We start from the raw sequence: 15,261 nt of genomic DNA, 5'->3' as shown, positions 1-15,261 counted from the left end.
AAACTATGCCTCTGTGTGTGAATTTGTACAATATAGGATTGTGAATAAAAAAAATTTAAAGAACACTCAAACATAAACATAAAAACGGACAACACGCTCATCACAGACAAGCTGGATGTAGCCAATTACTTAAACATTTTCTTCACAAACATAGCCACAACACTGGTAAACAAACTACCCTCCCACTCAGGGCTTTATGGGGTAGAACACATAGTAGCTTACTACAAAAACCTAGGGGTCCGCAAGGACGACTTCAAACTGGAAATGGTAACAACAGATGAGGTACTCAATAAACTGAGCGCCCTCCAACCTAACAAGGCCACTGGCCATGACAACATCCCCTCCAAATTCCTCAGAGACTCAGCAGCCGCCATCACCCCAATCATCACACACATAATAAACCTCTCCATAAAACAGGGACACGTCCCCAAGGACTTCAAAATTGCGAGGGTGACCCCTCTGCACAAAAAGGGCAGCAAATTAGACCCAGGCAACTACCGCCCTGTTTCTATTCTCACCTCCATCTCGAAAGTCATGGAAAAAATAGTCTACGAACAGGTCGAAAAGTACCTAGTGGAAAAAAATCTAATCTACGAATTCCAATCTGGCTTCAGAACATCCCACTCCACTGACACATGCCTTCTCTATTTGAATGACCACATCAAACAAGAGGTGGACGCAGGCAAATACTGCGGCATGGTCATGCTGGACCTACAAAAGGCCTTTGACACGGTCAATCACTCCATTCTGATTGACAAGCTAAAAGCAATTGGTTTTGATAGTCTATCAGTGAGCTGGATGCAATCCTACCTTGAGGGGAGGGAACAGATGGTGGAGGTAAACGGTACCCTATCCCCCCCCCTCACAGTGAGCTGTGGTGTTCCACAAGGAAGCATACTAGGACCGCTACTGTTCCTAATTTATGCAAATGACATGTCGTCAGCTTGTGACTGCAACTTGTTCCTGTTTGCGGACGACTCAGCCCTGCTGGTCTCTGACAAGAACAAGTTACAGGTTGAAAAAACCCTCAGCTCGGAACTAGGCAGAATCTGCATATGGCTCGCTGATAACAAACTATCATTACACATGGGCAAAACAGAGTCCATTCTCTTCGGTTCAAATAACAAACTCAGCAAGACCGACGGCTTCTCAGTTACAGTGGGTGACAATATTGTCACAAGGAAAGATGAAATTACCTACCTGGGTTCCATCCTAGAGGCTAATCTCTCATGTGACAAAATGGCATCCAATGTAATAAAAAAAGTCAACCAACGAACTCGATTCTTGTACCGGATCTCCTCTCTGGTAAACAAGAATACCCTGAAGACTCTGGCAGGAGCACTCATTCAGGGGTACTACGACTATGCTTGCACCTCATGGTACCAAAGCACCTCAAAGGCGCTAAAAACAAAATTACAAACATCTCAAAACAAACTGGTCAGACTACTGCTTGACCTTACTCCTAGAACCCACCTCACCCCTGCCCACTTTGACAACCTAGGATGGCTTAGAGTAGATGACAGAGTACAGCAACTTGCAATGGGCCTGGTCTACAAGATACACTACACGACCAAGGTACCCATGTACATGGCAAAATACTTCCCAAAGGTCAGTGAATACCACGATCACAACACCAGAGGGAGCTCCACAAATCATGTTAAACCCAGATTCGGCTCAAATAAGGGACTAAACACGTTTCGCAATTATGCCACATCAATGTGGAACGCCCTACCCAAAGCTGTAAAGGAATGTGGATCACTACCCACTTTCAAAACCTCTCTCAAGAGACACCTACGGGAGACTGCAATTCAACACTGGCCCCTGTAAATATCCTAACCCAACCCCCTCCAATGTACAGTCATTTACCTAGTATGGTATTGTCAATAGTCCAATGTACAATTTTGTTTGTTTGTACAGAGTCTCCCCCCCCTCAATGTACAGTTTTGCTTGCTTATACAGTGTGCCCCCCCCCCCCCCCCCAACCACCTCCAATGTAAATTACCCAGTATGGTTGTCAATATCCCAGTGTACCCAACCCCCCCCACCCAACCTCCTCCAATGTACAGTTTCTACGTCAAATGTATATACTCCCTTTTCTTGACTCCTTCTGTATCACAAACAGTACTGTATTTGCAAATCTGGTATGTCATAAATGTATAGATGTAGCAGTACTGACTATCTGTATGTCATGTATGTCATATATGTCCTGATGAATTGAAAATGGGGGACCCTGGTGGAAACAAGACGAAAGTCTTTCTCTGGTCTGCATCCCCTTAACAATTGTGTGTATTGAGCTGTACTGTATTGTACCCATTCTGCAATCTGTTAATAAAGTTTTCAATCAATCAATCAAAACACTTTTAGACTCTTGTTTAAACAAACAGACCAACATTACACTTAGGTTTTTGTTTCTGTCTGACGTGTGGGTTGGAGTTGTGTGAGGATAGGGAAGGGGTTGTTATTTCTGGCCGCTGGTCACCGTTTGACAGCATTACTGATTCTACCTTTAACACTTTGAGTGCCAGCCAGGAGAAATCTTGTTAGTTCATGCCATGCGTTGAGTGCCAATGACGAGAAATCTTGTTATTTAATCGTTATTTCTTTTATTAGCGATTTCCATAAATCTTTCATCAATCCAGCCTCACGTTACCATTGGGGCTCTATCTGAGCTCGAACAGGGAAAATACCGCCCCTATCGTCTCCCGGATGGTAATGCACGCATTGGAATGGACTCAATGAAAATGGATGAGAAAAGAAAAATCCGGAATCCACATTTTACATTTAGGCATGTAACCTGAGCCGATCAGACTCATTGTGGTCCCTCAGAACAGCGTGGATTATGTGTTTTGAGTACCCAGCGTTGGATCAATAAACGCGATGATATTTGGAATGGCGATCAGGAATTGGAATAATCTTTTTGCAGAACATCTGATCTGAGGTAAGGAATCTATTTTACCAGTCTTGGGGTAATCAGAGTTTTTTTTCACATACTCTATATCTCAACGTGTCCCCTATATGTGTATGTGTGTGTGTGTGTGTGCTGATCAGGAAATAGATAATCGATTTTTCAGCCCGCTTCTCTAGCGTGCATAAGTACACATATACTATCGATAATCTAGCGTTTATTTGAAAACGATTCATAAATAGGCCGAAAAATGACAACGTGTTTTGTGTATTCCACTAAAGGGCGATTCCTGCAGAATCTCTTTTTTTTCTGGAAATTTTCAAAAACGAGCGTTTTTCAAAATGGTATAAAACGGAAATGTACCGATGAAAAAACAACCCGTTTTGTACATGTTGACTGCAAGCAAGTCATTGATAAGCGACGGTCGTATTAGACACATAGCCATAATTTAAGATATAGTTTATGCGTTCGCAAATGTGCTCGCCCTCTCATTGACTTAAGCGCTGGCACTCAAGCGTTAAATCGTGTGCCCCCTGCTGGCACTCAAAGTGTTAAAGGATAAGGCCGGTGTGCTTTATACATTTTCTAGTTGTCAGCATATAGTAGCCTAAGAAAAGACCAAAACCTACAATGCATTTCTCCTACTTACAAGTATGCTTCATTCAGCCAACACCAGATTATAGCTCATATCCAGAAGTCACAGAATTCCATTATTGTCCAAAGAACAGAACAGAACGGAGCCGCTTTTTTCTTTTTGGTCAGTATAATTCATAATTTTTCCCAGAACTACTTCATGAAGTAGCAGTGATCGCCTCGGAAGTAGTTCCTGGTTCAGGCAGACTTGCGGCGATCGCTGCCACTTCATGAAGTAATTATGCATTAGTAAAATACTTGTAAGTAGAACAAATGCTTTGTTGGTTTCAGTTGGTCTTAATTACATTACAATTACAGCAGCATCGGTCTCCCCACTCCGCCCACAGGAAGTGCGGTAGCGTCGGTGGCGGTGGACCCCAGTGGCCGACTGCTGGCCACAGGCCAGGAGGACAGTACCAGCATGCTGTATGATATCAGAGGGGGCCGCATGGTGCAGACCTACCGCCCCCACAGTAGCGACGTGCGCTCAGTCCGCTTCTCACCCGGAGCCCACTATCTACTGACAGGCTCCTACGACAACAAAGTCATCATCACTGATCTACAAGGTAATTAACTGCAGTCCTACTAACTATAGTAACATACAGTACAGTACAGCAGAGAGAAAGAGAGAGAGAGTTCTCTCCCTTGCTCACTCCATCACTCACTACTCACTCAACCTTAGAATAAATGGAAATACTGTAGAGGTGTGAATTTCAACATCTCTCCAATTAACTCATTGCCTGTCAGATTCCAGTCAGATGACAAATCATCAAGTCATTTAAATGTTTATGAACTCACGGCTAGTTACCTGGTTGGTTACCCGGCTAGTTACCCGGCTTGTTACCTGGCTAGTTACCCGGCTTGTTACCTGGCTAGTTACCCGGCTAGTGACCTGGCTTTACGCAGCAGCTTGGTTCAGTTTAGGTGGTAAGAGTCAGACACACTTAGGCTACGTTTAGACGGAGAGTCTGAACAGAAACCGCAAAAGTCGTCTTACGGTTTCACTTTTAATTTTGCGTTTAGACAAGCGTTTTGGGATGGAATTCTCCGTGCAGACGAGGCTGTAACAACTCGAGACAACGGAGCCCCGCTGTCACACGATTGGCGCATATGTCACATGACGTGCTGTGAAGACCCGCCCTACTCTGCCTCTGATTCGCAGACTGTGGGTGGGGAATGTGATTGGACCAAAGCAGAGTCACTCACAGACAGTGGGTCCAGTCACGCCGCGGGACAGATTCTTGTGTATTTAAAAGTACTGCCAATGTAGCCTTCAGGTGATCGCCATGGATAGAATCAGACATGCTTTATTTACGCTTCTAGGCTACTGGCGCATGCCTGTGATGTAAGCAGTACACGCGACGAGAGCCTTGACAACCCTTTTGTCATCGTTTTATGCGGTTTGACAGTTTAGATGAGAGCGCAAAGGTTTAGCGTTTCTAGGAATTCCACCCTGGAAGGTGGTCTCACTTTTTTACGGTTTCACCCCGTAAAAACGCTGTTTCCGTATAAACGAAAGGCACATCCGAAAAAATATTTTTGCGGATTCACCTGCTAGCGTTTCCGTCTAAACGGGGCCTTAGTGATCAGACATTCCTAGTAGTTCTTGAGTTCTGCTGCCGTTAGTTATCTGGCTGCTGACAGCGGTCCCTGCCCACTGTTGTGAAGCCTGATTATTGTTGTTTTGTTTGTACTGTTTTTATGCCCGTCATCCACTATTGACTTTATTATTGTTGTTTTGTTTGTACTGTTTTATGCCTGTCATCCACTGTTGTCTTGATTATTGTTGTTTTATTTGTACTGTTTTATGCCTGTCATCCACTGTTGTCTTGATTATTGTTGTTTTGTTTGTACTGTTTTATGCCTGTCATCCACTGTTGTCTTGATTATTGTTGTTTTGTTTGTACTGTTTTTTACTATGAGGGCCTTCTTCTAACTGCCCCCAGGGTATCAATACATAGAAGGTTAGTGTGTCATTATTTGCGTGTGTCCTTCCTCCAGGTGACCTGACCAAGCAGCTCCCTCAGATGGTGGCTGGGGAACATGGAGACAAGGTGATCCAGTGCAGGTGGCACACCCACGACCTGGCCTTCATCTCCTCCTCCGCAGACAGAACTGTCTCCCTCTGGGCCCAGAGCCCCTGACTGATGACCCGCTAAACACTGGCTAAATAACAACAACAACACACACACACACACACACACACACGCACACGCGCACACGCACACGCACACACACACACACGTGCGTTTAAACAGTGAAAGTTCCAATTCATGATCCAAACATGCTAAACAAAATGGGTGGGACCCCCACTGCCAGAAAAGGGAATGGAGACATGTTGTTGTACTAGTTGACCGAATGAGCTCTCTATAGAAGGATTAACACTAGTTGATCAGTTCTTCATTGTATTTGCTGTATTTTGCGGCTGTAAGAGGTTTGTTTACATTTGGTACTTGTAGAGTAGAACAGGCCTATGTTTGGACTTGGTTAAGAAGATTCCAAAAAGCTTCTTTTCCATCTGTAGTTCAAATGTAGAATGTAACCCTAACCCTAACCCCACATATGGTCAAACGTGACATTAACCCTTTCAATACCACACTGTGGTTAACCGTCTGTAGTGTGGTAGTGAAAGGGTTAACCGTCTGTAGTGTGGTAGTGAAAGGGTTCAATTTGGATTTGTGCTTAGAAAGACAAAAGGAGAAATTTTTGCTGGGAAAGTTGGGGGTTACGGTTAGGATTAGCATTAGGGTTAGGGTTGGGGTTAAGCAGTTAGGATTTTTTAGGATTTTTGTGTGCCCACATGTTCACATTTGTGTGTTAGAGCAACTATATGTACTGTAATATACGTTTTTGTTCAACGTGTATCACCGTTACTGCTGCTGTGAACTTTTAGCCTTTGCTCAGAACTTGTGCCTCCTAGGTTGACTACTGTTACCGCTGATGAGAAAACCACAACCATTTAGTTGAAAAGATAGGGTAACAGAATAATGTGAAATTAACTTGTGCATGACGGAACCTAGCGCATGCTCACGATAAGCACACTAACGTTCCCTTTTTTTGTATTTACTGCCGATGTAGCAAAGGCAGAAAGATAATTTAAATATATTATTCAAGTTTCATTCACTACATTTTTACTCAAGTAGAGTAGCCATATGTTTTTGCTCAATTAAATTACTCAATTAAAAGTAAAAGAATAGCTCACTAGAAAAGTACTTAATGGCTTTTGTACAAAAGTAACTAATATTTTGGACAAAATTGGACCCCCCCAAGGGGAACTGATACTAAAAATAGATTATTATTTGCCCAAGGTTTGGGAATGGTCTTTATTTATTTAAATGACTTAAAAAGTAGTGTTACTTAAAAATGTACTAGATTACAACTAGAGTAAATGTAATATGTTACTTTCCCCCTGTGTGAACTACTCTTATTTATCATCTTTATTTCTCTGAATCTGGTCCAAAATAAGTTTTTATCAGGCAGGTAAATTCTTATCAAACTAATTATTATCTTATTAAAGGTGCTATAGATAACATTCAGCCACTAGATGTCGCACTAGAGTACCAGCATGTAATTTATCCAATCAGGTGCATTCCACATGGGGAAATGGGAAGTAGGGAGGGGATACATGCATGCAAGATGTAAATAACAACATTCATTTTGGACCTGACAAAATCTTTGAATTATTATTTCATTAATAAATAAATAAAATTGTGGGGAAAGCAATACTTTTATTCCGCACCTTTCGAAAAGCTCTGTGGATGTTTATTTTTTAATGATTACTCTACATAACAATTGTATCTATAGCACCTTTAACAGTCTTGACTATGTTGTCCATTCAAATCACATTAGTTATATGTATCATAAGGTGCCTTTTTAAAAGAAAAAACATTTGAGGGGTTTTGAACGAGAGGTGGCACTGAGACATACATTTTATTTGAAAAGCTTTAACCTGTAATATATGAATCCTTGTGATGTCACACAGTCAACGCCGCTGATCAAAGAGGGATCACTCCATTGTCCTTCACCTGTGTTCACACAGCATCCCTTACGTGTACCGGGATCATGTGTAGGATTACACTCGGGGATGTCCCAATACCCATACCAGGGCCCATTCTGTGCTCATGTACTTGTAAAACTACAAAATGTAATGTTAAAAATGTTATTATATTTACATTAGTTTATATTATTTTAACTTTAACTTAACTTCAAATGTTGTATGTTTTATTTGTCACAGTGAGAAAGTGAGGAGCATCTGATGAAAGTCAAATATGTTTTTTTGAAGTCATTGTTTGAACTGTAATGGTATCATATCAGTACTCGGTATCGGCAAGTACCCAAATGTAAGTACTTGTAAAGTGGTATCGAGACATCCCTAATTACACTGTGTGGTCACAATCGGAAGCGGTTGTATCGTTGCCTCAGAAAATATTCACCTCACTTTATTTTTTATTTTTATAAAAGATTATTTAGCTTTTTTTGTGATACAAAATGAATAATTATGCATTTGTTTTGTCCAATGCAAATCCCTCTACTGTGCAAAGTGGAAATGTAATTGTGGAGATGTACACGCTGCCTAATTGTTTGAATCAGGATAGGAACAAAGTGCACAGTTTGTATTGTTGCTTATAGCGCTGGAACTGAACCAGTACCATCCATACATTGATAGTATAGAGTCCATTGTGTAGATAGCAGACTAAACAAATCTGAAGTCAATGCATTTTTAAATCATGTTGTTGCACAGACTGAATACTTAAAACAAAACTAGTATGTACTGTATGAGCTTAAAGATTTTAGTCAATAATTGCACTGTTCTTTTTTATTTTAAATTTTTCTTATCCAGTGTGTGAATGTGGCGATGTAATGGTTTAGGATGAAGGAGCTAAGTCTGTGCGGGTTTTAAAAATAACTGAATCTTGAACGAAAGTGTGTGCGGAGCGGACGAAAGCAAAGACAATGGAACATTGAAGCAGTGATGATGACGACGATGATGCACTTGCATATTAGATGAAAAAAGAAACACAAAAATAGAGATGCATGGGAATCCACTTTGTGCTGTATAACAGAATAAAGAGCATTAAGAGTCATTACATTTTATCCCAGATAAAATGATGGCTCTCCCAAAGTTTGACCACTGTATGGTTCTGCTGCACTTTAGCACATCAAGGGTAAATATTTCTAATGTTTTTCACTTTTAAGTGGTAGCTCTGATTCAGTTGGCTTGATAGAATAAAAATAACGTGTGCCATCAAATGTTAAATGGTGGTTAATGTCTTTGTCAAGATTCTGAAATGAGGAGGCACCCCGGTGGCACATCACGTTAAGACACACTGTGTGATCACAACATCCTGTGTTCGAATCCAGCCCACGACATGTGTTGCATGTCCTCCCCCGTCTCTTCACCTGATTTCCTCTCTCTGACTGTCCTGTCCACATTAACTCAATGGACGCCAAGGGGGCGCTGTTTACCTTCTGGTTAGAATGCCATCGCTGTAATGCAATGGGGAGAATGCCGTGTTTGCGAGTGCTAAAACTATATTAAATATTATAGCTATGGATCTAATAAACACGTCGATTGTCAGTGAGTTTCTTCCAGTCAACATGCAAAAAACAGATTTTTTTTTCATACATACATTTCCGTTTTATACCGTGGTGAATATGAGTATAGTTCCAGAGCGATTCTGTCTAATCTCAAGAAACTCGAGCAAACCGCGCTTCAATGCATTTCCTTAGAAATCGTGCCAGAAACATCGGATTAACCCAAGATTGGTAACATAGAGTCCTTACCTCACATCTGATGTACTGCAAAAAGAATAATCCAATTCCTGATCGCCATTCCAAATATTGATCGCGTTTATAGATCCAACGTTTCTCCACCAAAACGCATAATCCACGCTGCTCCCAGTCTCCCCAGTCCATGTGTTATAACGATACTGCATGCCCGAGAAGGAAAACATGGACCGGACTTCTTAGATCAACGTACAGCCCAAGGGGGAGGGATTCCAATGATGTGCAATACCGGCCGGAAGGCGTTAGGCGGCGGTATTGGCCTTTTGCGAGCTCAGACCCATTCCCAATGATAACATCAGGCTGGATGGATGAAAAATGTATGGATATAGCGAATAAAAGAAATAACGATTAAAACCCGACTTTTCTCGTGATTGGCGCTCAAGCGATGGTGAGTTAACCCGACTTTTCTCGTGAATGGCGCCCAATGAGTTAAAGCAGAAATATACATATAAAAATATTCTGAAATAAGCAGAATCTCACAAGGGAATAGCTGTCAGGCCTGTACAGTAGCTAGACGTTATAGATGTAAATGGCATTCTTTATAAACAGGCAATAAGAATGACCCCCTCCTTTCTCACACTTTATTTCCCAACACAAACCTCTCAGGCAGAAATGTCAATGTATTTCCAAGAGAGTGAGACTAAAGGTACAGTAACAAACCCCTGGGCTTGTTTTAAACGTAGCCTCTTTATCAAAATGTTTTTGACTTGTAACACAGATTATTAGATTAAACCAACAGCCCTGCAGTATAAGGTACTGTATGATGAGAATTAAATCAACAGACACACTGATCAGGCTATTTATGATGTTGTGTACATTTTAATTATGATGACATTTGTCATCTTGTAGGCAAATCTGCTTCCGAAACCAAACTGCCTGCCAAACTTTTGGTATTGAATTGAATTGGAGTATGAATGAAACCATGCAGAGCCGTCCCTAGACTTTCAGGGGTCCTATGCAAAAAGTTATTTGGGGCCACTTCAGTTTACCTTAACACTTTGAGCGCCAGCCGTGTTTTCCTTTTTACCCCCTTGAATACCACCATCCACGGCCAATGTTAACGTTAATATCGCCTAATCTATGTTTTAAATTATGGCTATGTGTCTAATCTGCCCGTCGCTTATCAAAGAATCATTTTCCAGTCAACATTGTCAAGGCAGATTGTATTTTTATCGCTTCATTTCCGTTTGATAGCATTTTGAAAATCACCCGTTTTCGGGGAAAAAACAACCCATGCCTATGATAATCGCCTTTTACTGGAATATTCCAGAACGTTGTCATTTGTCGGCCTATTTATGAATCGTTTTCAAATAAACGCTAGATGATCGATAGTATATGTGTGCGCACGCACGCTCGTGCCGTGCGCTGATAATCGCTGCTCTTATTTCCTCATGGCTTTTACAGTCAAAACAGCCATATCACATATCACATAAACACTTATATATCCGTAAAAACAAGTCTGATTATCCTAACACTGATAACATAGATTCCTTACCTGAGGTCAGATGGTATCCAAATGGTTTATTCCAATTTCCGATCGTCATTCGAAAAAATCGATAAATGTATTGATCCATCGTGTGTACAGTATAACCCATATTCGCCGTGGCTCAGAGGCTCCAGAATGAACTCTGGTAGACCCCGGCTGCATCAGTGAGAAGTAAAATGTGGAGTCAGAAATCCGTTCTCCCATTCACTTTCATTGAGTCCATTCCAAAAGGGTGATTTACCATCTGGGAGACGATAGGGGGCGCTTTTTTCACATCTGAGCGCCGGCGGTAGGCTCGCGTGATGCAATATGATTTCAGATCGCTAATAAAAAAGAGAGAGAATACTCGTTCAAGTTTCTTTAATAGTTGTCATACAGAAGTACAGAATACTTTCATACAAAATGCTTCTTACTGTTACGCTCCAGAGACTGTGCTAGACAAGATAGTATCAAACATAGTATACGTGTAATTTAGAAGAAGAAAAAGAGGTCACAGTGTTCGGTATAGACATATGTACAATGTTCTGAGTTACCATATAATATACAATACTATGCAGTGTACTAATGTACAGTACTATCTAGTGCAAAGCAGAAATGGGATGAGGTACAATTTAGGTACAATTTACAGTAAGGTGTACGAGTTGTAGTGCAATCCTTCATCAATAAATATAAAGTGTGGGTAGTGGGTGCTACAGTGTGTTTGTTTAAAGTGGGTGTGTGCTATAAAGTGTGTGGAGTGGGTGCTACAGTGTGTTTGTTTAAGTGACTGTGTGCGTGTGGATGTGTGTGCTATGTGCGTTTGGTGGTTGTTGTTGTGTAGTGTTCATTCATTGTTCGTTTAGCAGCCTGATGGCCTGGGGATAGAAGCTTCTTCTGAGTCTTTCTGTGCTCGCCTTGAGACTCCGGTATCGCTTGCCTGACCGCAGCAGTTCAAAGAGGCAGTTGTTCGGGTGACTGGAGTCTTTAATGATTCTCTTAGCCTTGCCCTTGCAACGCTTGTTGTAAATGTTCTGGAGGGTGGGGAGCCCCCCTCCAATTGTGCGTTCGGCTGAACGTGTCACTCTTTGTAGTCTGCTTCGGTCTTGTGCAGTGCTATTCCCAAACCAGGAGGTGATGTTGCCGGTCAAGATGCTCTCTATTGTACATGAGTAGAAGTTCTTAAGGATCTTCTGACTGACTTGGAACTTCCTTAGGCGCCTGAGGAAGTAGAGGCGTTGTCGTGCCTTCTTCACAACACTGTCAATGTGTGTGGTCCATGTCAAGTCCTCGGATATGTAGGCTCCGAGGTACTTAAAGCTGTTGACTCTCTCAACCGGTGCCCCGTCGATGCTGAGGGGGCTGTAGTCCTTGACCCCCGACCTCCTGAAGTCCACAATCATCTCCTTTGTTTTGCTGACGTTCAGGGAGAGGCTGTTTTCCTGGCACCATCCCGCCAGGACCTTGACCTCTTCCAGGTAGGCCCTCTCGTCGTTGGCAGAGATCAGGCCCACCACCACTGTGTCGTCAGCAAATTTGATGATTGTATTGCTACTCCGCTGAGCCACACAGTCGTGTGTGTACAGGGAGTAGAGGAGGGGACTCAGAACACAGCCCTGGGGGGCCCCTATGTTGAGGGTGATGGATGAGGAGGTGCAGTTGCCTGCTCTCACCACCTGGGGTCTGCCAGTCAGGAAGTCCAAGACCCACTGGCAGAGGTCATAGTTCAAGCCCAGGTCCCTGAGCTTGGCTATGAGTATGGAGGGGACTATGGTATTGAATGCCGAGCTGTAGTCGATGAATAGCATTCTCACATAGTTCCCCTGCCTCTTGTCCAGGTGTGATGCTGCTGTGTGCAGCACATGGGCTATGGCGTCCTCCGTGGACCTGTTGGGGCGGTATGCAAATTGCAGGGGGTCCATGTTGATGGGGAGGGAGGAGCAGATGTGGCCCTTTACTAGCTTCTCAAAGCACTTCATGGCTATGGAGGTGAGAGCTACAGGGCGGTAGTCGTTGAGGCAAGCAGGCTTGGATTTTTTGGGTACAGGGATAATAGTGGACTTCTTCAGGCAGGTGGGGATGACAGCCTGTTCTAAGGACAGGTTAAATATGTCAGTGAATACTGGGGCCAGTTGGTCGGCACAGACTTTTAGGACGCGGCCGGGGATGCCGTCCGGACCTGCTGCCTTCCTGATATTCACTTTTTTAAAGGTCCGCCTCACCTCATGCTCTGTTACCCTGAACACTGCGCCTCCATCAGCAGCCGACCCCCCCCCCCCCCCCCCCCATTGCCGTGGCTTGTGAGCTGGTGTTGTTATTACCAGCATCAAACCTCGCATAGAAGGTATTGAGGTCATTTGCTAAGGAGATGTCACTGTTCAGTTTGAGGGAGGCGCCTTTGTAGTCTGTCATCGTTTTGAGCCCCTGCCACATAGCTCTAGAGTCAGCTTGTTTGACGTGGCATTCAACGGTCGGGGCGTAACCAGAGAAAAGCCGTGAGTGGCATACAAAGTTTTAAATCAGTGGCTGGCAATAGGCGGCCCGTGGGAAAAAAATTTGCCCGCCAACAATAATATCTGGCCTGTCAGATAATTTTGAGAATATAATTTTTTATTTATTTTATTTTATATATCAGACCGACTATAGGCTAGGCTATATATATATAAGCTATAATGTCCAAACAGAGAAACTACAACCACCTAAAGAATGCTTATTATACCTTTTTTTATCCATGTTGAGAGTGAATAACAGGTAGGCTATAGGCAGAGGTGCAATGTAGCACTTGCTCAACATGAATAAAGTCGGTGGACAGCGCCTGGTACTGAAATAGCAAAGAAGCAGTGTAGTATGAAATTAAAACACCAGTTCAGTAAGTCATTCAAACTTTATCTTTACTTATATATGACTGTGACGGCACCCCACATGTGAACAGTGACAATGCAATTAAACTGATGTCAAATCGGGGCAAAAAAAGCTGAATCCGCTTCAAGGAGACATGCTACATTAGGTATATAAGAATTACAACAAGTCATATATCATATCAGGGGCAGCAGGAGGTGTAGCAGGACAGTAGGAGGTGTAGCAGGGACAGCAGGAGGTGTAGCAGGACAGCAGGAGGTGTAGCAGGACAGCAGGAGGTGTAGCAGGACAGCAGGAGGTGTGGCAGGACAGCAGGAGGTGTAGCAGGACAGCAGGAGGTGTAGCAGGACAGCAGGAGGTGTAGCAGGACAGCAGGAGGTGTAGCAGGACAGCAGGAGGTGTAGCAGGACAGCAGGAGGTGTAGCAGGGACAACAGGAGGTGTAGCAGGACAGCAGGAGGTGTAGCAGGACAGCAGGAGGTGTATCAGGACAGCAGGAGGTGTATCAGGACAGCAGGAGGTGTAGCAGGACAGCAGGAGGTGTAGCAGGACAGTAGGAGGTGTAGCAGAGACAGCAGGAGGTGTATCAGGGACAGCAGGAGGTGTAGCAGGACAGCAGAAGGTGTATCAGGGACAGCAGGAGGTGTAGCAGGACAGCAGGAGGTGTAGCAGGAGGTGTATCAGGACAGTAGGAGGTGTAGCAGGACAGCAGGAGGTGTAGCAGGACAGCAGGAGGTGTAGCAGGACAGCAGGAGGTGTAGCAGGACAGCAGGAGGTGTAGCAGGACAGCAGGAGGTGTATCAGGACAGCAGGAGGTGTAGCAGGACAGCAGGAGGTGTAGCAGGACAGTAGGAGGTGTAGCAGGACAGTAGGAGGTGTATCAGGACAGCAGGAGGTGTAGCAGGACAGCAGGAGGTGTAGCAGGACAGCAGGAGGTGTAGCAGGACAGCAGGAGGTGTAGCAGGACATCAGGAGGTGTAGCAGGACAGCAGGAGGTGTAGCAGGACAGCAGGAGGTGTAGCAGGACAGCAGGAGGTGTATCAGGACAGCAGGAGGTGTAGCAGGACAGCAGGAGGTGTAGCAGGACAGCAGGAGGTGTAGCAGGACAGCAGCAGGTGTAGCAGGACAGCAGGAGGTGTAGCAGGACAGTAGGAGGTGTAGCAGGACAGCAGGAGGTGTAGCAGGACAGTAGGAGGTGTAGCAGGACAGCAGGAGGTGTAGCAGGACATCAGGAGGTGTAGCAGGACAGCAGGAGGTGTATCAGGGACGAGCATCCTGAAGGTACCCAAGGATCTGCCCACCTCGGACAGCAGCAACACAATGAAAATCACATGAATTCAATTGTCCGGGTGAAAATCACCCGACGTTAGTGTTCTAGGGTTAAATGTCTGCATCATTGCAGGACTGAATTCTTCTTATGTCTTCCAATTATATCGTCTGTCCCCTCCTCAGTTTTCAATAGACTAAGTTAGCCGAAATGATAAATGCCATTGTCAAGTGCTCATATTGGTATTCAGTATCATGAGTTCAGTATTTACGAGTACTCGTGAAAGTATTGACACCTGTCCCTGTTAAGCAAAACAAGAAATTGCATCAGACAAAATAACGTGTTGGAT

The 15,261-nt window shown here is 43.7% G+C and overlaps 1 protein-coding gene across 1 annotated transcript in view; it reads left to right on the top strand.

The window, feature by feature from the left end:
* Positions 1-5,682, top strand: part of LOC311246527 (WD repeat-containing protein 47-like) — a gene marked incomplete at both ends in the record, with an annotated part of 39,900 nt that extends 34,218 nt beyond the window's left edge. Inside the window, 2 exons of the mRNA XM_084336677.1 lie at positions 3,886-4,104; positions 5,540-5,682. Coding sequence (XP_084192803.1) covers positions 3,886-4,104; positions 5,540-5,682 — 362 coding nt within the window. The remainder of the gene's footprint in view (positions 1-3,885; positions 4,105-5,539) is intronic.
* Between the last annotated feature and the right edge of the window lie 9,579 nt (positions 5,683-15,261).

The sequence above is a fragment of the Notolepis coatsorum genome (genome assembly GCF_963971535.1).
Source record: "Notolepis coatsorum genome assembly, chromosome: 2".
Classification (NCBI taxonomy): domain Eukaryota; kingdom Metazoa; phylum Chordata; class Actinopteri; order Aulopiformes; family Paralepididae; genus Notolepis; species Notolepis coatsorum.
Note: the sequence above shows the minus strand (reverse complement) of the source record. Positions and strands in the feature narration are given on the sequence as shown.